The sequence below is a fragment of the Dermochelys coriacea genome, chromosome 18 (assembly GCF_009764565.3).
Source record: "Dermochelys coriacea isolate rDerCor1 chromosome 18, rDerCor1.pri.v4, whole genome shotgun sequence".
In the NCBI taxonomy this organism is placed as follows: Eukaryota; Metazoa; Chordata; order Testudines; family Dermochelyidae; genus Dermochelys; species Dermochelys coriacea.
Genome location: NC_050085.1, coordinates 553844 through 578891, shown reverse-complemented (window position 1 = coordinate 578891; position 25048 = coordinate 553844). Strand labels below are relative to the sequence as shown.

At 51.5% G+C, this 25048-nt stretch overlaps 1 protein-coding gene across 39 annotated transcripts in view; it reads left to right on the top strand.

Moving 5' to 3' along the window:
* The first annotated feature begins 3058 nt into the window (after nt 1-3058).
* Nucleotides 3059-25048, top strand: part of EIF4G3 (eukaryotic translation initiation factor 4 gamma 3) — a 455276-nt gene continuing 433286 nt past the window's right edge. For all 39 annotated transcript variants that reach the window (XR_006276414.1, XM_043500160.1, XM_043500159.1 and 36 more), the window contains exon 1: nt 3059-3258. Coding sequence is in view for 38 of the 39 variants with exons in the window: in XM_043500160.1 (XP_043356095.1) it covers nt 3059-3258 (200 nt within the window). In the remaining variant the exon portion in view is untranslated. The remainder of the gene's footprint in view (nt 3259-25048) is intronic.

The following is a 25048-nucleotide window of genomic DNA, read 5'->3' as shown; positions in this document are numbered from 1 at the left end:
CATAGATCCTTTTCTGCAGATCTCCTGCCTAGCCACTTGGTCCCTAGTCTGTAGCGGTGCGTGGGATTCTTCCGTTCTAAGTGCAGGTCTCTGAACTCGTCCTTGTTGAACCTCATCAGATTTCTTTTGGCCCAATCCTCTAATTTGTCTAGGTCCCTCTGTAGCCTATCCCTACCCTCCAGAGTATCTACCTCTCCTCCCAGTTTAGTGTCACCTGCAAACTTGCTGAGCGTGCAATCTACGCCATTCTCCAGATCATTAGTGAAGATATTGAACAAAACTGACCCCAGCACCGTCCCTTGGGGCACTCCGCTTGATACCGGCTTCCAACTAGACATAGAGCCATTGATCACTTACCCGTTGAGCCCGATGATCTAGACAGCTTTCTATATGCCTTAAGAAAAGGAGTACTTGTGGCACCTTAGAGACTAACAAATTTATTAGAGCATAAGCTTTCGTGAGCTACAGCTCACTTCATCGGATGCATTTGGTGGAAAAAACAGAGGAGAGATTTATATACACACACACAGAGAACATGAAACAATGGGTTTATCATACACACGGTAAGGAGAAAAGGAGTACTTGTGGCACCTTAGAGACTAACAAATTTATTAGAGCATAAGCTTTCGTGAGCTACAGCTCACTTCATCATTCAAGCTTTCGTGTAGCTCACGAAAGCTTATGCTCTAATAAATTTGTTAGTCTCTAAGGTGCCACAAGTACTCCTTTTCTTTTTGCGAATACAGACTAACACGGCTGCTACTCTGAAACGGTAAGGAGAGTGATCACTTAAGATAAGCCATCACCAACAGCAGGGGGGGGAAAGGAGGAAAACCTTTCATGGTGATAAGCAAGTAGGCTAATTCCAGCAGTTAACAAGAATATCAGAGGAACAGTGGGGGGTGGGGTGGGAGGGAGAAATACCATGGGGAAATAGTTTTACTTTGTGTAATGACTCATCCATTCCCAGTCTCTATTCAAGCCTAAGTTAATTGTATCCAGTTTGCAAATTAATTCCAATTCAGCAGTCTCTCGTTGGAGTCTGTTTTTGAAGCTTTTTTGTTGAAGTATAGCCACTCTTAGGTCTGTGATCGAGTGACCAGAGAGATTGAAGTGTTCTCCAACTGGTTTTTGAATGTTATAATTCTTGACGTCTGATTTGTGTCCATTCATTCTTTTACGTAGAGACTGTCTAGTTTGGCCAATGTACATGGCAGAGGGGCATTGCTGGCACATAATGGCATATATCACATTGGTAGATGCGCAGGTGAACGAGCCTCTGACAGTGTGGCTGATGTGATTAGGCCCTATGATGGTATCCCCTGAATAGATATGTGGACAGAGTTGGCAACGGGCTTTGTTGCAAGGATAGGTTCCTGGGTTCGTGGTTCTGTTGTGTGGTGTGTGGTTGCTGGTGAGTATTTGCTTCAGATTGGGGGGCTGTAAATACTCACCAGCAACCACACACCCCTTACAACCATTTGCTCACCCCCTTTACCTCAGCCACTCGGCAGCTTCAGTTTGTTGGCCTGCCCTGCCCCACCCCTTGAAGTTGTGTTTGTTCATCTGCCCTGCCCCAGCCCCTGAAGTTAGCCCCTGGTTGCTCTGTCCTACTTTCAGCCTGTTTGTCTGCCCCCCTCCCCTGCACCGTGGTACCCCGGCCCTGACTAGCCCCTTGCTCCGTGCACCCATGCCCCCCTCCCAATCACTCTATGTTGAAGTCCAGTCTGCTGTTTTGACCTCCAGGAGGAGTCCACACAGAATCCTTCTTTCTGTAGTGTTCGTAGGAAGCTTTCTGTGGGTTAGTGTGCTGTTCAGTGGTGTGTTGGAAATATTCGTTGAGTTGGAGACATCAAAAGTAGGATTCTAGGTCAGCGCAGAACTTGTATCATGTTTGTGGGGATGGTGGGGCAGAAGGAGAGGCCCCGAGGTTAAGGCTAAGAGTATAGCTGGATAGATTAACAATAATACTAACCGAGGAACCAAACCCTGCAACAAACCCCAGTGCCAACTCTGTCCGCATATCTATTCAAGGGACACCATCGTAGGACCTAACCACAAGGGGCCCAGCTGAAGAGTGGAAGGGGGGGCTGGGTTGGGGCCCAGCTGTAGTGGAAGAAAGGGCCCACCTTTGGGGATTTTGGGGGGCTGACTGGGTCCCAGCTATGGGGAAAACAGGGCCCGGGGAAGGGGGAAAAGGGGGGCTGGTCGGGGCTGAGTTGTAGGGGGAGGAAGGGCCCTGCTGTGGGGGGACCCCAGTTAGGGAACAGTCCAAGGGTGAGTTTCTATGGGTTTCCACAGGTCCCTAGGTGAGAGGAAGAAGAGACCCCAGCGCCGCTCCTCTGCGGGGGGTTTCGCGAATCTTTCCGAACAGCCGAGTGTTCACGAAGCGACCCGAGCCCCTCTCGGCCGTGGGGCCGAACGTTTCAGAAGCGGCGAACGTTCCCTTCCCGAGGATCTCCGAAACGGCCCGAGCTCGACGCCCGAATCCCACAGTCAATCTTTCCAAAAATGCCCGAAGAGTCCCTAGCGGAGGGTGTCCGGAGTGACCCGAAGTTTCCCGAGAGCGGCGGAGCCGAGGAGCTCCGGAAGGAGCCGAAGTATTCCGAAAGATCCGAGGCCGAGCGGCTCCGGAAAGGTCCGAAGCTTTCCGAACGCGTCAGGGTCGAACGGCTCCGGAGTGGTCCGAAGGCGCCCGAGCGTCCGTCCTGCCGGACTGCTGGAGGCGGCCGCAGCGCCATGTTTGATGCTCCGCTACTTCAGTGAGGAAAATCCGCCGGAATCGCCCGAGAGCCGCCACCGCGAAGGGCGCCGCTTCCCCCGGGGAGGGGGACCGAGACTCCCTGCCGCCGGCGGCCCATGAGCAGCGCGGCTTGAGCGGCCCCGCCGGCCCCTCTCCGCGCCCCAGTCCTCCCGGAGGCGCGTTGTCACGGAGACCGGCCGGTGGTGCCGGGCTGCCCCTGCCCCCGCGCTGTCCCCCGGCCCGCTCCCCGCTCCTCCGGCCCGGCTCCTCCCTGCCCCGCTCCCCGCACAGAGGGGGTGGTGGCTGCGCTTTGCGATGAGTTTACCGCAGAAAGCGGCTCTGAAGCCCGGCTCAGCGGCGGCAGCGGCGGCGGGGACCAGCCCTGGGAGCGGGGCGGCGGCGGCGGCAGCGGGGCCGCCTCCCCCCGCGGCTCCTCCTCACCCGGCGGCGGCAGCGGTGGCGCCGCCGCCTCCTCACCCCAACCTCAGGGCCTTACAGACCCAGCCGCCCCAACAGTATCCTTTACACCGGCCAGGCCCCTCCCGGTCTGAGCCCCCCTACAGGGAAGGATGGGTGGGGGGAGCTGAGCCCCCACAGGGAGGAGAGTGTGCAGGGGCCGCGCCCCCCCATATAGCTAGGTATTGGGGGCTTGAGTCCCCACTCACAGGGAACGGGAACTGCAATCCCTAATCTGTATAATTGGGGCTTCCTTCAGGGTTGAGGGTGCACCACCAAAGTATATAAGGAATGAGGGCTGAGCCCCTTTTTTGTGGAGGGAAGGGGGGCTGAGGGGGCTTTGTATATACGTATGGAATGGGGGTTTTACCCTTGCTTGTGGAGATGGGGTTGCATGCACTTATTTTTATGGGAGGGATGGGGGCTTTTATCCCCTACTGTTGCAATGGTGGTGAGGGGGCTGTATTTTTTCATATATAGAGAACTGGGGATTACATCTACTGATAGTGGTATTATGAGAAGGGCTTATAGCCCCTTGTACTTTAAATAGTGAATGCAGTGTGAGCTATACCCATCTCTTCATGGAGAGAGCTAATGGGACTTCATCCCCTTCTTGTGGGGAGGTACGGGATGACTACAACCTTTGCCCTCAAAGTAGAAGTAGTGCAAATAATAAATGTCAGTTGTGCTGTGACATATATCTGGTCATGTTGAGGTAAGTGGGTGGTTTTTTTTTTTTTTGTTTTGTTTTTTTAAATTAAGTTGAAGAGAGAGCCCAGCTGCCTGGCTAATCTGAATTGTGGATTTTTTAAATTTATTATTTGTAGTGGAAATGAATTTAATGTGGAAATGTCACACTAGGCACCTTTCTCTGTAAAGCAGCTTGTGGTGGGAGGAGGAAATTTTCAATAAGAAACTCACCAAAAAATGTTAGTGCTTTAAGGAAAGGCCAGTATTTCTTTTAGTGAATGTTTTAAAGTTCTTTAATTCTTTGCAACTGGACCTGAAGTCTGGAGGTAAATATTGCAGAGATCAGCAGGAAAGTAGTGCGTCTGTGTATGTATACACATGTTTTGCGTTGGAGAGCATCCCTGAAAAGTTACTGATTTTTTTCAGTGACTTTTGGGAGCGTATTAAGAGAGCTCTGCATTGAAAATCAGTGGAAATGAAATAAGTCTATCAATATGTTAACCTAACAATATGTTTCATGCTCTAAGATGACTGTATTGGTGGTTGTCAGCTGGAAGTGTTAGTTCTGCTTTGTGTTAGTGCTAATGCTTATTTTTTAAATAAGAAAATGCAGAATATTTTTATAAAGAGGTCAAGCTGTCTAAGAGCTGTATAATATGTACACAAAGAACATATTTCTTATCCAGCGTAAAATGGGTTTATTACTCTTACTTTCATTTTGAGATGAGAAAAGGCCTTTCATAATCTGTTAGGCCCGCTGTTTTCTTGAACTTCTAGAGTCATTCTTGCTGCTAACCCCCAATTTTTTTTTTTTTTTTTAAAATCAGGAGACTTGATACAGATGTGTTTGGGTCAAAGTTAAGTCTTTAGAGACTTAAGAGTGGTAACTGAAGGGCGAACTCTACCTTTTTCCTAATATTTTTGGCTAGCTTGTAATATACTGCAATTTTTAAAAGTACTTCTGAATAGTGAGGAAGACTTAAGTGTTTTTTTCCTAAGTAAGCATGTCAGTGATATGTAAAACTATTGCTGGGGGAACTTGCTTAGTTTTAAGTGATGAGCTAGCTAGCTGGCTTTTACATATTAAGTCAGTGCTCAGCTGAAGGTCTATCCAGCAAGGTGCTGCATTGTCTGAATAGGCAGGTTTTTTTTCTTTTTAAACTTGTTATACAATACTTTTGTGTCTTGGCAGTTAAATGGTTTCTGCTTGCCTGAATGCATGAGGGTGCTAGAGTTTCAAAAGCATTTTCTTTTAAAGTAATCATTAAAAGCATCTTGGAGGGATTTCCAACTTCAATGAATGCTAGTTTAGTTTGGCTTGCAAGTTTGGCATATACTTTTGAGGTTAAAACTGGAAAATGCCATCACATTTGGTAAGTTCTGTGGTGCTATTTGACCAAAGGCATTTTTGTGTGTGTTAGAGGAAGGAGAGTGAATTAATCCTAGAAGGGAGCCTAAAGGGCTCACAGCAAAAGTGGCTGGTTCTGTCATAAAGGAGTCAGTAGTGGTGCTGCAGCATGTCACATCACATGAAAGTGACTAGGCTCTAAGAACAAGAGACCTAAAAGAAAGAGAAGCATAAGGTAAATAAGGTGAGTTTAACATGTATAAATCTAGAGGAGGACCAATGATCTGATCGGATATTATTTATTTTAGTGACTTTCTTCTGTTATGAAGACTTATTTAATTAATAAAATGCGTCAATTTTTAAAGCTATATAAACCCTGTTTGTAATATATACACATGCTCCATTCTCTTCCATTTTGCCTTAAATATATTTAGATGTCCCAGATATTTTTCTCTGAAATATGGAAGTGTATGTAAATAGTAAATGAAGGCTGCTACCTAGTATAAATTGTAATGTGATTGTGAATATTTTTGGAGAGTATTTTTTGGAGGGCATTTCCTTAGAAACTTACTGAAATCCATTTTTATTTTTAGTGCTGTTTATTTTTTTAATGTTTTTATGACATCAAGAGATCATTACCCTACAACAGATAAGTTTCAGCAGCAAGTGTCCTTCTGGGAACATGGGGTGAGCTGCATATGGCAAGGTCCTTGTTTGCTCCCCAACACAGTAAAGTACCAGGGGGTAGCTGTGTTAATCTGTATCCACAAAACCAACAAGGAGTCCGGTGGCACCTTAAAGACTAACAGATTTATTTGGGCATAAGCTTTTGTGGGGAATTTATTTGTTGATGCAAATGGTCAGTGTGCTATACACTGGTAGTTGTGTTGAGGATCTGAATCACTTTCGCAAAGCTGAAATTGAGTTTAAGGTTAGTTCTGTGTCCTTGTGCCTTCAGAAATATATATGCATCTCTAATGTTTCTTATACTCTGTTAATTTAATTAATAATAGTTATCCGTACACTTTAACTGTAAGAATAGACAGGACTGCATAGGAGGAGAGCTGGTGTCCATCCACTCCATATATGTTTGCAGAAAAGAATGAAAAAAGTGAGACATGATCTGAAGGATTGGTGAGGGGAATTTTTTAAAAAGGAAAGTGAAACTTAAAAGTGATAGGTGTAAAGAACAGGAATGTTTCTAATGGGGTTCCATTCTATTGTCCAGCATGTTGAACAGGAAGTTATTTTTGTGTCTACTGCAAAACAAAGATGAGCTCGGAAAAACTATCTTAACGTGTAATGATTTAAAGGGTTAATTGGTGTCCTATAAAGAAGATCTGAAATAATTTTGTAGCTTCGATAGTAGCATGTGTCTTAAGTCAAATCTGTATTTTCAAATGAAGAAAGTTCTATTTGAAAGTTATCAGTCAAACAAAGCATCTAAGTGAAATTAGCTCTGAAATGTGGAAAACCCGCTAATATTTTGAAAGGGGTGTGTGTGTGCGTGTCACTGCAGAGTGACATAATACGGAATAAGAACAGGAGTACTTGCAGCACCTTAGACTAACAAATTTATTTGAGCATAAGCTTTCATGGGCTATAGCCCACCTCATCGAATGCTTGCAGTGGAAAATACAGTAGGACGATTTTATATACTGTGACAAAGCTCTGTCCTTGCCTCCATGGGTCCCGCGTTTCCTGGAGGATTTCGCTAGCCTTAGAGGCTCACTGTGACCCTCCATGTAACCCTTCTTTCTCTAGAGACGAGGGTCAGTCTACTGAGCCATTTTCATCATAAGCCAGTGAGGGAGGTGAAGAGAAGTTATCCTTCCTTGCACAGTCTCTGTTGTCTCCCAGTCTCAGGGATTAATCAGAGGGCAAAGGGGGGTGGGGGGAACCCGGGCCCACCCTCTACTCCAGGCTCCAGCCCAGGGACCTTAATAGTATCAGCTAGGGTGGCTGACCTTTTAGAAACATGACATGTACAATTCCCTGGGCTACTTCCCCCACAGCAGCCCTCACTTCCTCAAGCTCCACTTCACCCTTACCTCAGAGCCTCTTTCCTTGTGCCTGATATGGTGTGTACTACTCGGCCTCTCCAACCATGCAACTTCTTCCCACAGCTCCTGACATGCATTCCCACCTGAGTTACTGGGAGGCTTTTAATTAGTTTCAGCCAGCCCCTGATTGGCTTCAGGTGTCCCAATCAACCTAGCATTCTCGCTGCCTTCTGGAAAGTTCTTAATTGACCCCAGGTGTCTTAAATGACCTGGAGCAGCTTCCATTTCAGTGATCCTGGTACCAGGGATTTGTTTAGCCTGGAGTGAATCTCTCTCTCTCCCCCCTCCACTGTTCTCCCATAGCCTTCTAGCTTGGAGGAAGGTGGGAAACTGCTACTCCTGCTGCTAGGCCCTAAGCTCTCCCTGCTGCTCCAGCTGCTCCCCTGGCTGGGCCAGACACCCCCCATTCTCTGCTACCTGGCTGCTGGACCCCCCACTCTTGGGTGCTGCTACTGCTCCAACTGCAGCCCCGGGGGGGGGCGGCTGCTAGCCCACTCCCCAGAGAAGAGGAGTGAGGGACCCCAGCCACTGCTGTTGTGGACACCACCACCACCACCTGAAAGGGGTCCTTTCTGCCTGCCTGGACCACCACCTGGAGTTCCTGGAGGTGCTGCTGCTGCTGCTGTGGAGTCTGCTACCTGGAGCTGCTGAAGCCCGAGGAGGAGAAGAAGAGGACCATCTACCAGTGGGGGAGCACCTAGAGACTTTGCAGACCACCGTGGAGGGGGCCTAAGACTGAGTAATTTTCAAACTGTGCTCTTGTGGTGGGGGTCTTGACTGTGTTTCCAGGGACACATGGGGTGTGGCGTGGAGTTGCCCCCTGATCCATCTGTGTGTTCCTCCCAACCCCCACCACTACTACCACCACTGCCTCCTCCACCACCCCACTGGCTGTATACCATCTGCCTCAGCTCCTGCCTCTGGACTCAGCTGCTTGCTGGGCTTGCCACGCCCTATTTCTACTCTTTAGGCCAGAAGCAGCAGCCTGCCTAAAAAGACTAGTGCAAGCGCACGTGGGTGCACGTGGGTCCTATACCTTTTGTCCCAGACCCCCTTACTAGCTTCAGTTTGTTTGCCTGCCCCGCCCATTTCCTTCTGCAGCCTTTGTTTGTTTGCCCCGCCCCAGCCTCTGAAGCTAGCCCCTTGATTTCCCTGCCCTAACTCCAGACCGCTTAGCCCCTCACTCCATGTGCCCATGCCCCCTCCCATGCGCTTGTGCAATTCCCCATTTCAGTTACAACCCTCTTCACTGCACCCCCAATGTTGTATCCCCCCCCTCCACTAGTGCACCAAGAGGAGCCGGAATTCCACCTTGTGTCGGTGACTGACCCCTAACCCCTGATCGCCCCCTGTCCAGCCCACCCCTTTTGGCGCCCTTCTCCCCTGCCTGCAGCCTAGCGGGGAGGAGTGGTCGACCTGCTTCCCTTCTCCCCTTCTCCTTTTGGTGTCCCCCCTTTCCTCCTTGCTCATGATGGTGGGGGATGAGACGGGTGGGACCCTTCCAGCAGCCCGAGCTCCCCCTCCCCCGCCTACCCCACTGTCACCCCCCCAAGCTTCTACCTCCGCTGCCGAACCATCTGCCACCGCCCCCGCTGGGGCACCAGCAGTGACGGGCACCGGGGTGACCTCCACTGCTGCCACGTCTCTCACCCCCTCAGATTTGGGGGGAATCCCCCCAGCTGGCGGGAAGAAGAAGGGAAAGGGCCCCGCTAAAAAGACCAGGCCCTCCATGGCAGGGGCTGCCCCCAATGCCCCGGCCCCATCTCCAGCTGGGGCTCCCCTCCCCGCTGTTCCCTCCACCAGCTCTGCAGGTGTCCCTCCCCCGGCCCCCAGAGCATATGCCCAGGTGGCGGCAGCCCCCCCGCCTGCCGCTACGTCATTTCTCCAGCCCACCGCCTCCGCTACCATCTATAGCAGCCGGGGCCCCTTTCCCACCATGACCAGGAAGCACGGTGTCCGTTGCCTCCTGGTGCCCGCCTTGCCCCACGTGGAGACCTATGTGCGGGCGTTGGCGAGGGTGGTGGGGCCCATGGCCATTGTGGCGGCCTTCAAAATGTATGGCAAGGTCGTCTTCTTCTTAACATCGGAGGCCGCCGCCCAGCAGGCGGTAGAGAAGGGCCTGGCAGTTGGGGGCGTGTTCGTCCCCTTAGAGCCGCTAGAGGACCTGGGCGTCTGCCTGGTCCTGACCTCCGTCCCTCCCTTTCTCCCCAATGCCGCCCTGTTACCCGCCCTTTCTACCTTGGGGAAGCCCATCTCTGTCATCAGCCCTCTCCCGTTGGGCTGCAAAGACCCCGCCCTCCGTCACGTCCTCTCGTTCTGCTGGCAAGTGCAGCTTCAACTGCTGCCGACGGCGCGTGACGGAGAGGCGCTGGAGGGGTCCTTCCTAGTCCCCTACCAAGGGGCCCATTACCGGGTGCATTATTCCACGGGGGAGGCCCGGTGCTACTTCTGCCGGGCGATGGGGCACGTCCGGAGAGACTGCCCCTTGGCCCGGGAAGGAGGGGCATCCGGGACCCCCGAGCCCCGGCAGGGCACCAGCCCCGTCATCACCGGTGCCCCTGGCTGCCCGGCGCCCGAAACCACCCCTCCTCCTTCCCAGTCCACCATTGCTCCCGCTTGGGCCCAAGGGGCACCTCACCAACTATGCCCAGACGAGCGGGAGAGCCCCGCCCCCGCTGCTTGCAATCTGGCGAGGCCTGTGGAGGAGGGTGCGGCAGGGACACTGCCGGACATGGGAGAGGGCCCGCCCCAAGGGGAATCTTCCCTCCCTTGTGCTGCTCCACCGTTACCCCCTCGAGTCCCTGAGCCATCGCTTCTGCCCCCTGACACAAGCCCTGCTAGCCAGCCCCCAGATGATGCCATGGAGGGCTGGGCCCTAGTCCAGGGGAAGCGGGGCAAGCGGAAGGCTTGAGCTCCGCTCCTCCCATCTGACGTGGAGGCCCCCCAGAAGACCAGGAAGGGGGGCACTGATGCTGAGCCTTCCGCTCTACCCACGGGTGTGTTCCATCCACCAGAGCCAGCTGGGGAAGACGTGGCAGCACTGGAAGGCAGTATCTCCCTTACACGGGAGTCCCTCCCCTCCAAGACCCCCGAGGCACCATCTGAAACCCCAGTGTGCCCCAAAGCAATCGTCGCGTCAGATGCCGGCGGGGTGAAGCCCGGGGTAGCAGAAAACTGTTTCCCGTCTATATATGAGGAGATCGAGGCCCTGGGTCTGACCCCGGTCACCCAGGGGGAGGACGATCCTATGCCAGCGGGCCTCGATCTGGGCGACTTCACTCCAGCCCTCCTCTCCCCATGTTCCCTCCACCTAACCGCTGCTTCCGCTCCCACCTCCGAGGAGCCCCTGGACTCCTCCATCAACCCGGCTGCAGAGGGCACCCCGCTGAGAGCCGCCGAGCCTGTTGAGGCAACGGCCAGTGCCACGCGGCTGGAACCTGAGCCACCAGGGGCACCCCTCGCTGGTGAGGCGCATTCGACCTCCTTCCCGGGAGAGGGCCCTACAGAAGAGAGTCCACCTCCTGATGCCGTGGCTGCCAAATCCACCAGAGAGCTTGTGCCCGGCATCACTGAGAGCCCTCTCCCCGCCCAGACTCTCACCTCTACCCCTGCCCCTGCACTTATCCCGTCCACCTCCCGAGATGTTATTGCCGCCCCTGGGACTGTCTCCTTCCCCTTTCCAACAGATGACTCCCAGGGAGCGGCCTTTGTGTTTACCCGTCCCGACACACCAGGGGCTGCTATCCTCCCTCCGCCGCCCCCTATCGCCCCAGCATTCAGGTTAACCCATCAGGAGCCCCCTCGGGGGTCCGCACCCTGTCTGCCCGTCTCGGTGGGCCACGGGGCTGTAGCAAGGGCCCCGTCGGGGAGTAACCAGACCGTAACCCCAGCCCCGCATGCGCTGCGAGAGGAGTTGCGGGAGTTTCTAGAAGACGTCCGTGGCTCCTGCAAGAAAGTCCAGCTTGCCCTCCAGCGATGGGGGGACTTTAATCAAACCCTCCGGGCCGCAAGGGCCCTCATGGGGGAGGGTAAAAGGACCGGGAGGCAGGGCGCCGGGGCCTACCAGCGGGTCCGCCTCTTCCGTGACTCCTTACTCACCTACGGGGTGGGTCACGGACTGCTGCGTGGCCCGCCGGGAGCCACGAGCGTCCCTGCCGGCGAGGATCCCCCCCAGCCCTCCTCATGGCACCCTTTACCATCGCAACATTGAACACCCGCGGCTGTAGGATGGGTCTCTGCAGGTCCCAGGTGCTCTCCTTCCTTCGGGATGGGAGGTATTCTGTGGTTTTCCTGCAGGAGACCCATAGACCGCCGAAGACAGCTGGAGGCTGGATTGGTGGACAGGGTCTACTTTAGCCACCTCAAAGTTCGTAAGGCTGGAGTGGCGACCCTGTTCTCCCCCAACCTACGGCCCGAGGTGCTGGGGGTCGCCGAGGCTGTGCCGTGCCGCCTGCTGCACTTCCGGGTCTGCATGGAGGGGCTTGTAGTCAACCTCGTCAACATCTATGCCCCAGCAGCGAGCCCGGAGCGGCTGCAATTCTATCAGCAGGCTTCCACCTTCCTCGGCACCTTGGATCCTCAGGAGTGCCTGGTCCTGGGAGGGGACTTTAACATCACCCTTGAGGAGCGGGACCGCTCGGGGACTGAGCAGAGTCCGGCCGCCGTCGCCGTCCTCCAGGAGATAGTCTAACACCACTCCCTGGTGGACGTCTGGTGCGACCACCACCCGGATGACACTTCCACGTTCACCTTTGTCCGGGTGGAGGCCCATCGGTCGCGCCACTCCCGGTTGGACCGCATTTATTTATCACGCTTTCATCTTTCACGAGCCCACTCCTCCAGCATCCAGCCGGCCCCATTTTCTGACCATCATATAGCCACCGTGACAGCCTCCCTCTGCGCGGAGAGGCCGGGGCCGGCCTATTGGCATTTTTAGAACAGCTTGCTGGAGGATGCGGGCTTCGTGGCGTCCTTCCGGGAGTTCTGGCTGGCCTGGCGAGGGCAGCGGCATGCCTTTCCCTCGGCGCGGCGGTGGTGGGACTTAGGGAAGGTGCGCGCCCGGCTCTTGTGCCGTGACTACACCCGGGGTGCCAGCCGACGGAGGGATGCGGCGATAGAGCAGTTGGAACGGGAGGTCTTAGAGCTGGAGAGGCGTCTGGCTGCCAGCCCCAAGGATCCACCCCTCTGCGGAGCGTTCCGGGAGAAGCGGAAGGAGCTCCAGACCCTCGAGGACCATCTGGCCCAGAGTGCCTTTGTTCGATCCCGCATCCGTCTCCTTCGGGAGATGGATTACAGTTCCCGCTTCTTCTACGCCCTGGAGAAAAAGAGGGGGGCTAAGAAACATATCATCTGCCTACTGGCAGAAGATGGCACCCCCGTCACGGATCCGGTGGAGATGTGCGGGAGGGCGAGAGCCTTCTATGCAAGCCTTTCCTCCCCAGATCCGACCGATCCTAACGCTTGCAGAGTCCTTTGGGAGGAGCTCCCGACGGTCAGCGTGGGCGACCGAGATCGGCTAGAGCTGCCTTTCACTCTGGCAGAGTTCTCGGAAGCCCTCCGTCGCATGCCCACCAATAAATCTCCGGGCATGGACGGGCTGACCATGGAGTTCTACCGCGTGTTCTGGGACGTCCTGGGCCCAGACCTAGTCATCATCTGGGCCGAGTCTTTGCAGAGCGGGGTCCTCCCTCTTTCGTGCAGGCGAGCCGTGCTGGCCTTATTGCCGAAGAAGGGGGACCTCCGCCATTTACGAAATTGGCGTCCCGTCTCGCTCCTCAGCACGGACTTGAAAGTCGTGGCAAAAGCCATCTCGCTGCGGCTAGGGTCCGTGCTGGCGGACATGGTCCACCCAGACCAGACCTACCCCGTCCCGGGATGCAGCATCTTCGACAACCTATATCTGGTCCGGGACCTATTGGAACGTGGGTGTAGGGATAGTCTGTCATTCGGCCTCCTGTCCTTGGATCAGGAGAAGGCGTTCGACAGGGTGGATCACGGGTATCTCCTGAGCACTCTGCAGGCGTTTGGCTTTGGACCCAGGTTTGTGCATTTTCTCCGGGTGCTGTACGCTTCCGCAGAGTGTCTGGTCAGGCTCAACTGGACCCTGACCGAACCGGTCAGCTTCGGGCGAGGAGTACGGCAGGGGTGTCACCTCTCAGGCCAGCTGTACGCTCTGGTGATCAAGCCATTCCTCTGTCTCCTCCGAAGGAGGTTGACAGGTTTGGTGCTGCGGGAGCCGGAGCTGCAGCTGGTCCTGTCGGCGTACGCTGATGACGTGCTCCTCGTGGTCCAGGACCCGGGCGACTTGGTGCGGGTGGAGGCTTGCCAGGCCATCTATTCGGCAGCCTCCTCTGCGCGGGTCAACTGGGTCAAGAGCTCTGGCTTGGTGGTATGGGACTGGCGGCAGGCGAGCTCCTTCTCACCCGCGCTTCAGGCCATCCGGTGGAGCACGGGTCCGCTGCTTTATCTGGGCATTTACCTTTCTTCCACGCATCCCTCTCCGCCGAACAACTGGCAGAATTTAGAGGGCGGGGTGATAGAGAGGCTCCGGAAATGGACAGGACTACTCCGGTGCCTCTCCCTTCGAGGGAGAGCGCTAGTGCTTAATCAACTAGTCCTGTCCATGCTCTGGTACCGGCTCAACACCCTGGTCCCGGCCCCGGCTTTCCTGGCCAACCTCTGGACATCGATTCTGAAGTTCTTTTGGTCAGGACTGCACTGGGTCCCTGCAGGGATTCTCCATCTACCTCTGGAGGAGGGAGGGCAGGGCCTAAAATGTCTGCTTACTCAGGTCCATGTCTTCCACCTCCAGACCCTGCAGAGGCTCCTTTATGGTGCAGGTAGTTCGGCGTGGAGCATACTGGCGCATGCCTTCCTGCGCCGCTTCCGAGGGCTCCGATACAACTGGCAGCTCCTTTATCTCCATCGGAGAGGTCTTCCGCGAGACCTCTCCGGGCTGCCGGTCTTCTACCAGGACCTCCTCCAGACCTGGAAACTCTTTACAACGAGCAGGTCCGTGGCGGCCACCGAGGGGGCAGATCTCCTCGCGGAGCCCCTGCTACACAACCCCCAGCTCCGTGTGCAGATGGCGGAGTCCCGCTCGGTGCGCCAGAGTTTGGTCCTGGCAGAGGTCACCAGAGTCGGAGACCTCCTGGACTATGACCGGGGAGACTGGCTGGATCCGCTAACCTTCGCTCAGCGCATGGGGCTTTCCAGACCTTGTACTCCCCGGCGCATACTTCAGGAGGTGAAGGCTGCTTTGCCGCCCGCTGCTTGGGTTTATCTCGACCGGGTCCTGCACGAGGGCATGCCCCGCCCACCCGCTACCCCAGGCCCTCCGGACCTTTTAATTGGACCCCTGCCCTGTGGACCCAACCGACCCCTTCAATGGAAGCCGGCTGCACGAGATGCAGCAGGTCTGCTTTCAAACCGCGCCAAGAAAACATCTATACACGCTCGTGCTCCACACCCTTCACGCCCACACCCTCGTGTCCCACCCCGATACAAAATGGCGGGACCTTCTGCCACCTTTGGAGTGTGAGGAGCCCCGGTGGGCCAGCCTATATTCCACCTTAGTCCCAAGGCCCGCCGGGGATGTCAGTTGGCGGCTCCTTCACGGAGCCGTTAGCATGGGCGTGTACTTGGCGCGGTTCACTTCAATCCCAGACACCTGCCCCTTTTGCGGCGTGAGGGATACCCTGGCACATGTATGCCTGGAGTGTGCTGGGCTGCAGCCCCTATTCCGGTTCCTCAGCAATATTTATTACGTTTTTGGTTGCACTTCTCCCCTCATCTTCTCGTTTATGCACTCCCTATCCGTGGCCCCACAAAGTCAAGGGATCTCCTGGTCAACCTTCTCCTGGCCCTAGCTAAAATGGCCATCTACAAAACCAGAGTGAAGAGGTTGGCCAATGGAGTCTCCTGTGATTGTGGGGCCTATTTCCGATCCTTGGTCCGTTCACGTATCCGGGCAGAGTTCCTCTGGGCGGCGTCCTCTGACTCCTTTGACGCCTTTGAGGAGCAGTGGGCTTTGTCCGGGGTTCTCTGCTCAGTGTCCCCGTCCGGTTCCCTTCGTTTGACCCTTTGACCGCACTCCTATTCCTGTTATTTTATTAGTTGTCCCCCGGAATTTTTTAGGCATTTAGGTCCTGTGGATTCCCATTTTAGGCTTGGGGGGGATCCTTTAGCGGTGGACGGGCTTCGCCCGCCCACTTCCCGGATCCCAATAAGATTACTCTTCCATAGCCATCTGGCCTTGCCCCGTCAGAATACACAGAAAACATGAAGCAATGGGTGTTACCATGCACACTATAACGAGAGTGGTCAGTTAAGGTGAGCTATTACCAGCAGGAGAGAAAAAAAACCTTTTGTAGTGATAATCAAGATGGGCCATTTCCAACAGTTAACAAGAACATGTGAGGAACAGTAGGGGGGAAAAATAAACACGGGAAAATAGATTTACTTTGTATAATGACACATCCACTCCCAGTCTTTATTCAAGCCTAATTTAATGGTGTCCAGTTTGCAAATTAATTCTAATTCTGCAGTCTCTCGTTGGAGACTGTTTTTGAAGTTTTTTTTGTTGTAATATTGTGACTTTTAGGTCTGTAATCAAGTGACCAGAGAGACTGAAGTGTTGTCCAACTGGTTTTTGAAATTTATAACTCTTGACATCTGATTTTGTGTCCATTGGTCACACTGGACAGTCTCTACGTAAAAGAATCAATGTACATGGCCGAGGGACATTGCTGGCACATGATGGCATATATCACATTGGTAGATGTGCAGTTGAACTAACCTCTGATAGTGTGGCTGATGTGATTAGGCCCTATGATGGTGTCCCCTGAATAGATATGTGGACACAGTTGGCAACGGGCTTCATTGCACGGATAGGTTTCTGGGTTAGTGTTTTTGTTGTGCTGGTGAGTATTTTCTTTAGATTGGGGGGTTGTCTGTAAGCAAGGACTGGCCTGTCTCCCAAGATCTGTGAGAGGGATGCGTCATCCTTTAGGATAGGTTGTAGATCCTTGATGATGAGCTGGAGAGGTTTTAGTCGGGGGCTGAAGGTGATGGCTAGTGGCGTTCTGTTGTTTTCTTTATTTTTCTTTGCCTGTCCTGTAGTAGGTAACTTCTGTGTACTCTTCTGGCTCTGTCAATCTGTTTCTTCACTTCAGCAGGTGGGTATTGTAGTTGTAAGAATGCTTGTAGGTGTTTCTCTGTCTGAGGGGTTGGAACAAATGCGGTTGTATCGTAGAGCTTGGCTGTAGATAATGGATTGTGTGGTGTGGTGTGGATGAAAGCTGGAGGCATGTAGGTAAGTATAGCGGTCAGTAAGTTTCCGATATAGGGTGGTGTTTATGTGATCATCGCTTACTAGCACCGTAGTGTCCAGGAAGTGGATCTCTTGTGTGGACTGGTCCAGGCTGAGGTTGATGGTGGGATGGAAATTGTTGAAATCATGGTGGAATTCCTCAAGAGCTTCTTTTCCATGGGTCCAGATGATGAAGATGTCATCAATGTAGCGCAAGTAGAGTAGGGGCATTAGGGGACGAGAGCTGAGGAAGCGTTGTTCTAAGTCAGCCATAAAAATGTTGGCATACTGTGGGGCCATGCGGGTACCCATTGCAGTGCCGCTGATATGAAGGTATACATTGTCCCCAAATGTGAAATAGTTCTGGGTGAGGACAAAGTTCAGCCACCAGGTTTGCCATGACATTATAGAGGATACTGTTCCTGACAGCTTGTAGTCCATCTTTGTGTGGAATGTTGGTGTAGAGGGCTTCCACATTCATAGTGGCTAGGATGGTGTTTTCAGGAAGATCACTGATGGATTGTTGTTTCCTCAGGAAGTCAGTGGTGTCTTGAAGATAGCTAGGAGTGCTGGTAGTTTAGGGCTTGAGGAGGGAGTCTACATAGCCAGACAATCCTGCTGTCAGGGTACCAATGCCTGAGATGATGGGGCGTCCAGGATTTCCAGGTTTATGGATCTTGGGTAGCAGATAGAATATCCCTGGTCGGGGTTCCAGGGGTGTGTCTGTGCGGATTTGCTCTTGTGCTTTTTCAGGGAGTTTCTTGAGCATATGGTATAGTTTCTTTTGGTAACCCTCAGTCGGATCAGAGGGTAATGGTTTGTAGAATGTGGTGTTGGAGAGCTGCCTAGCAGGTTCTTGTTCATATTCTGATATATGATGACAGCATCTCCTTTGTCAGCCTTTTTGATTATGATGTCAGAGTTGTTTCTGAGGCTGTGGATGGCATTGTGTTCTGCACGGCTGAGGTTATGGGGCAAGTGATGTTGCTTTTCCACAATTTCAGCCAGTGCACATTGGCGGAAGCACTCTATGTAGAAGTTCAGTCTGTTGTTTCCCCATGTTTATTTTTCTCCCCTTACTGTTCCTCACATGTTCTTGTCAACTGCTGGAAATGGCCCATCTTGATTATTACTACAAAAGGTTTCTTTTCTCTCCTGCTGGTAATAGCTCACCTTAACTGATCACTCTTGTTATAGTGTGCATGGTAACACCCATTTGCATATTCTCTGTGTATATAAAATTGTCCTAGTGTATTTTCCACTGCATGCATCTGATGAAATGGGCTGTAGCCCATGAAAGCTTATGCTCAAATAAATTTGTTAGTCTCTAAGGTGCCACAAGTACTCCTTTACTTCTTATACTGTTCTTTTGTGGATACAGACTAACACGGTTGCTACTCTGAATTCTGTCATAATACGGAATATAAATGAATTAAATCCGTCTTTCTGACCACGGGCTTTCTTCTGCACTGGCATTAAGATTTCAAATTACCTATAAGAAATTGTATTTAGCTGAACTCCATTTGTCCATAGTAAGGGTTGGTCTATGCTGAAAAGTTACATTAGCATAACTGCATCTCTCTGAGGTGTGAAAAATCCACAGCCCTGGGAGAGAACTTAAACCAACCTGACTCCTGGTGAAGAACCTAGCACTGTCTACCATTGACCTAGCTGCTGCCTCTCAGAGAGGTGGATTATCAGCTCCTCCCTTCACTGTAGCAAATGCCTATGTTGAAATGCTACAGCAGCTGCAGTGCTTCAGTATAAACACTCACTAAAGCAATGAGCTGTGCTTTCCTCTCCCTGTAGTTAGTTCACCTCCCTGAGAGGCGGTAGCTTGGCTGACGGAAGAACCTAGTGCAGTCTACACCACAGGTTAGGTTGGCAGAGCTACGTCTCTCAGGGGTGTGAATTTCACATCCCTGAGAGATGTAGCTATGCCAATGTAATTTTTCAGTGTAGACCAGCCCTAACATTCCTAATATGAAGGTATGCATCAGGCTGCAAGCTCACCATGGATCTTGTATTTCTGCTTAATAGAACTTCTAATGTGTATTAACTAAAGAGTTTCAGAGTGGTAGCTGTGTTAGTCTGTATCAGCAAAACCAACAAGGAGTCCTTGTGGCACCTTAGAGACTAACAAATGTATTTGGGCATAAGCTTTCGTGGGCTAGAACCCAATTCATCAGCTGCATGGAGTGCAAAATACAGGGACAGGTATAAATGCATGAAAAGATGTGAATTGCCTTACCAAGTGTGAGGTTAGTCTAACGAGACAATTCAATTGACAGCAGGATACCAAGGGAGGAAAAATAAGTTTTGAAGTGGTAATGAGAGTGGCCCATTTCAGACAGTTGACAAGAAGATGTGAGTAACAGTTGGGGGAAATTAGTATTGGGGAAATTAAGTTTAGTTTTTGTAATGTCCCAACCACTTCCAGTCTTTATTCAGGCCTAATCTGATGGTGTCCAGTTTGCATATTAATTCCAGTTCTGCAGTTTCACGTTGGAGTCTGTTTTTGAAGTTTTGTTGTTGAAGAATTGCCACTTTTAGGTCTGTTATTGAGTGACCAGGGAGATTGGCATGTTCTCCTACTGGATTTTGAATGTTAGGATTCCTGATGTCAGATTTGTGTCCATTTATTTTTTTGCGTAGAGACTGTTGGGTTTGGCCAATGTACATGGCCGAGGGGCATTGCTGGCACATGATGTTTCCTTTCATAGTAACCCCTGTACGCTCATCTATAACGTGTTTGAAAACTTGAGTCTTTTTGGCATGTTATTGTTATACTTTACTAGGTGACCACCGTTGCTGTTGTACAAGTGTCATCTGTAAAGTGTAAAAAAGCAGAAAATTGCTGAAAATGTAAATATTGGACAGTGACAGACTACAAATCCCAGTGTTGATTGAAGCTGGTGATGATCTAAAAAACCCCTCTCTGCTAAGCTTGTAGCTGTTTTCCATTGCTTCACGCTGACTCAACAGACAATCTAGGCTTCAGAGTCATGCAGAGTGACAATCCTGGAATCTTACTATATAGATAGATAACTACTTTTTGAGTCTTTAAAAGAAATGTCTATATACTCTGAATAAATTTTGTTGCTCAGTATAATTAGATCATCAGTTTCTTTCCAGCACCAGCGTGGACATCAGCAAATAGTGCATTATAAAGGACAAACAAATTGATTTGTACTGAACTTTAATAAAATTGCATATCTGCTTAGTTTATAATTCTGGCTCTTCGGGGTTAATTGAATACTGCACCTTAGAGCCAAATTACGGCCATCCTGAGTTCTGTGGTGGTGTGAGTGGATTTTTTTTCTTTTTCAAACTTGTTTGTATTTGGAACCAGTTCAGCTTTGTGGTAGCTGATGGTCTCAAAGCAGGCAACAATAAACTTGACCTTAGCTTATCACTTTAACTGCTGCAGAGTGAGACTGGACATATCTTGGCATGGTTATTTTCAGGGTTATTGTAGCTGCAGCTTATTTGGGGGTGGGGTTATTGGTGTTTTTTTTTAAATTCTGTTTCTGTGGTAAGAGATTCCAGGCATTTAATCATGGATGAGGCTGGTGAGGAGACGCCTTTAGGATTTTTTGTTATAGTGCCATTACTGTAGCGGCTAAGTGTTTCCCTGGTAAATTAAATCTATATAGCAGGGTCCCTAGTTGACTTCATGGAGTTTTCTGCTTTTCAGTTTTTCTTGCTTATAGAACAGAGGGGGGCAAACTACAGCCCACTGGCCACATCTGGCCCACAGGCCCCTTCCCTCTGGCCTCCGAGCTCCTGCCAGGGAATGGGGTCAGGACAGGCTTGGCGAGGAGCCAGCCCAACTCCCCAGCGGTGAGGTGAGCAGGGTGGAGGCTAGCCCCTGGCCCCTCCCCTTCTGCGCCCCTCCCTCTCTGCCTTCCTCGCAGTCACAGTTCCCCCAGCACCTGAGCAGCGTGGCTGCAGCTCAGGCCTGGTGATACGGCTATAGCGCGGCCAGACCTGGCGCTCCAGGGTGGTGCGGTCAGAGGGAGTTCCGGGATGGGGGAGGCGAGGAACGGGGCCCTGGACGGGGCAGATCAAACCAGGGCCCCCCTCCAGGGGCGGCGAGTTGTATGGGCCCATGGTGCCTGGGTTCCAGCAATATTCAGGGCCTAGGGGCCCAACTCCACCAATGTTTGGGGCCAGGTCTGTCCCCCAGCCTCACCTGCCACCCCAACGCACCTCTTCCGAGTGTTCCCCGGTCCCCACTTGCTGCCCCCGTGCACCTCCCCCGGGCATCCCTGCCTCTCCTCTGCAGCTCCGTGGTGAGTCCGCTCTGCTGGCTCCTGGCATCAACTGCTGCTGCAGGGTCCTGGTGCCCCCCACTCACTAGTGGCAGGGCAGGCTGCCCTTACCCTGTCCTTCCGCCTCGGACCCTTCCTTTTTCCGACAGGGGGCCCCCCACCAGCACAGGGGGCCCCCCACCTGCAGTCATCCCTCACTCCCAGTGAGGCTAAAGTGAGGGGCAGCAGAAGGAGAGGAGGCGCACATGTGATGGCAGCACCCACCACAGGGGAGGCGAGGGGGCTTCCTGGATCTGAGAGGGGCCCTAGGAGCACATGCAGTGACAGTGGTGTGGGGTGAGTGTCCTGCTGGGTGGGAGAAGAGGGGCCCCTCCCCTAGAGCTCACTGTTGCCGGCGGGGAGAGTGCTGGGGGAAGTCCTCCTCTCTGGCCCCAGCTCTGGGTCAGTCTGCCTGCACCCCAAACTCATCCCCAGCCCTGTCCCACCCCAGAGCCTGCACCTCCAGCCAGAGCCCTCATCCCCCTGCATCCCAACCCTCTGCTGAGCCCCTCCCACACCCCAAACCCCTCATCTCCAGGCAGAGCCCTCCAACCCAACTAATGAAAACTGCGTGATCATGGGAGATTTTAACTTCCCAGATACAGACTGGAGGACAAGTGCTAGTAGTAATAATAAGGTTCAGATTTTCCTAGATGCAATAGCTGATGGATTCCTTCATCAAGTAGTTGCTGAACCGACAAGAGGGGATGCCATTTTAAATTTGTTTTTGGTGAGTAGCGAGGACCTCATTGAAGAAATGGTTGTAGGAGACAACCTTGGTTCAAGTGATCATGAGCTAATTCAGTTCAAACTGAATGGAAGGATAAACAAAAATAAATCTGCGACGAGGGTTTTTGATTTCAAAAGGGCTGACTTTCAAAAATTAAGGAAATTAGTTAGGGATGCGGATTGGACTGAAGAACTTATGGATCTAAAGGCAGAAGAGGCCTGGGATTACTTCAAGTCAAAGCTGCAGAAAGTATTGGAAGCCTGCATCCCAAGTAAGGGGAAAAAATTCATAGGCAGGAGTTGTAGACCAAGTTGGATGAGCAAGCATCTCAGAGAGGTGAATAAGAAAAAGCAGAAAGCATACAGGGAGTGGAAGATCGGAGAGATCAGCAAGGAAAGCTACCTTATTGAAGTCAGAACATGTAGGGATAAAGTGAGAGAGGCTAAAAGTCAAGTAGAGTTGCACCTTGCAAAGGGAATTAAAACCAATAGTAAAAGTTTCTGTAGCCATATAAATAAGAAGAAAACAAAGAAAGACGAAATGGGACCGCTAAACACTGAGGATGGAGTGGAGGTTAAGGATAACCTAGGCATGGCCCAATATCTAAACAAATATTTAGTCTTTAATGAGGATCTTAGGGATAATGGTAGCATGACAAATGGGAATGAGGATATGGAGGTAGATATTACCATATCTGAGGTAGAAGCGAAACTTGAACAGCTTAATGGGATTAAATCGGGGGGCCCAGATAGTCTTCATCCAAGAATATTAAAGGAATTGGCACATGAAATTGCAAGCCAATTAGCAAGAATTTTTAATGAATCTGTAAACTCCGGGGTTGTACCATATGATTGGAGAATTGCTAACATAGTTCCTATTTTTAAGAGAGGGGAAAAAAGTGATCCAGTTAACTACAAGCCTAGTAGTTTGACATCTGTAGTATGCAAGGTCTTGGAAAAAATTTTGATGGAGAAAGTAGTTAAGGACATTGAGGTAAATGGGACAAAATACAACATGGTTTTACAAAAGGTAGATCATGCCAAACCAAACTGATCTCCTTTTTTGAGAAAGTAACAGATTTTTTAGACAAAAGAAACGCAGTGGATCTAATTTACCTCGATTTCAGTAAGGCGTTTGATACAGTGCCACATGGGGAATTATTAGTTAAATTGGAAAAGATGGGGATCAATATGAAAATTGAAAGATGCATAAGGAATTGGTTAAAGGGGAGAATGCAGTGGATCCTACTGAAAGGTGAACTGTCAGGCTGGAGGGAGGTTACCAGTGGAGTTCCTCAGGGATCAGTTTTGGAACCAATCTTATTTAATCTTTTTATTACTGACCTTGGCACAAAAAGTGGGAGTGTGCTAATAAAGTTTGCAGATGATACAAAGCTGGGAGGTATTGCCAATTTAGAGAAGGACCGGGATACCATACAGGAGGATCTGGATGACCTTGTAAACTGGAGTAATAGTAATAGGATGAAATTTAATAGTGAGAAGTGTAAGGTCATGCATTTAGGGATTAATAACAAGAATTTTAGTTACAAGCTGGGGATGCATTAATTAGAAGTAAGGGAGGAGGAGAAGGACCTTGGAGTATTGGTTGACCACAGGATGACTATGAGCCGTCAATGTGATATGGCCGTGAAAAAAGCTAAAGCGGTTTTGGGATGTATCGGGCAAGGTATTTCCAGTAGTGATAAGGAGGTGTTAGTACCGTTATACAAGGCACTGGTGAGACCTCACCTGGAATACTTGCATACAAATACAAATGCATCCGATGAAGTGAGCTGTAGCTCACGAAAGCTTATGCTCTAATAAATTTGTTAGTCTCTAAGGTGCCACAAGTACTCCTTTTCTTTTTACCTGGAATACTGTGTGCAGTTCTGGTCTCCCATGTTTAAGAAGGATGAATTCAAACTGGAACAGGTACAGAGAAGGGCTACTCGGATGATCCGAGGAATGGAAAACCTGCCTTATGAAAGGAGACTTAAGGAGCTTGGCTTGTTTAGCCTAACCCAAAGAAGGCTGAAGGGAGATATGATTGCTCTCAATAAATATATCAGAGGGATAAATACCGGAGAGGGAGAGGAATTATTTAAGCTCAGTACCAATGTGGACACAAGAACAAATGGATATAAACTGGCCATCGGGAAGTTTAGACTTGAAATTAGACAAAGGTTTCTAACCATCAGAGGAGCGAAGTTTTGGAATAGCCTTCCAAGCGATGCAGTGGGGGGAAAAAGACATATCTGGCTTCAAGATTAAACTCGATAAGTTTATGGAGGAGATGATATGATGGGATAATGTGATGTTGGCAATTAATTGATCTTTAACTATTCATGTTAAATAGGCCCAATGGCCTGTGATGGGATGTTAGATGGGGTGGGATCTGAGTTATTAGAGAGAATTCTTTCCTGGGTATCTGGCTGGTGAATCTTGCCCACATGCTCAGGGTTCAGCTGATCGCCATATTTGGGGTCGGGAAGGAATTTTTCTCCAGGGCAGATTGGAAGAGGCCTTGGGGGGTTTTCGCCTTCCTCTGTAGCATAGGACACGGGCCACTTGCTGGAGGATTCTCTGCACCTTGACATCTTTAAATCATGATTTGAGGACTTCAGTAGCTCAGACATAGGTGAGAGGTTTATTGCAGGAGTGGGTGGGTAAGATTCTGTGGCTTGCATTGTGCAGGAGTTCAGACTAGATGATCATAATGGTCCCTTCTGACCTTAATATCTATGAATCTTTGAAACCCCAAACTCCCTCCCAGAGCCCGCATCCCTTACCCCCTCCTGCACTTCTGCTCCAGCCCAGAGCTTGCACCCAGCACCCACACTCCATCCCAGGGCCTGCACCTCAGATCTCCTTTCCCACCCAAACTCCCTCCCAGAGCCCAACCTCTCACCCTTTTGCACTGAAACTCCCTCCCAGAGCCTGCACCCCAATCCCCTGCCCCAGTCCAGGGTCTGCACCCCAGATCTCCTCCCCCGCCACCACAAACTCCCTCCCAGAGCCTTAGGCAGGTCAGGGGCAGACTTTGGGGGGGGGGCGGGTTCTGGGCACCACCAAAATTTCTACAAACGTGCCACCCCTGCCCCCGTCCACCTCCAGCATGTTTGGCCCCTGTCCCCAGCAGCCAATTCCAGACAGGGAGCGAGCCCTCCCCACCTGCCAGGGAGAGCAGCCAAATGAGCTGGGGAAATGCACAGGGAAAGGACTGAGTCCCCCTTTCCCCCACCCCACAGGTAACGTGGGGCGGAGAGAGCAGGGAGGGTTGGGTAGGGGTTGGGGCGGGGGCCCAGGGGGGTGGTCCGGGGGTGGGGAACAGGGGAGATTGCATAGGGATGGGGGTCCGAGGGATGGTTAGGGGGTGGGGAGCAGCGGTTTTGGATA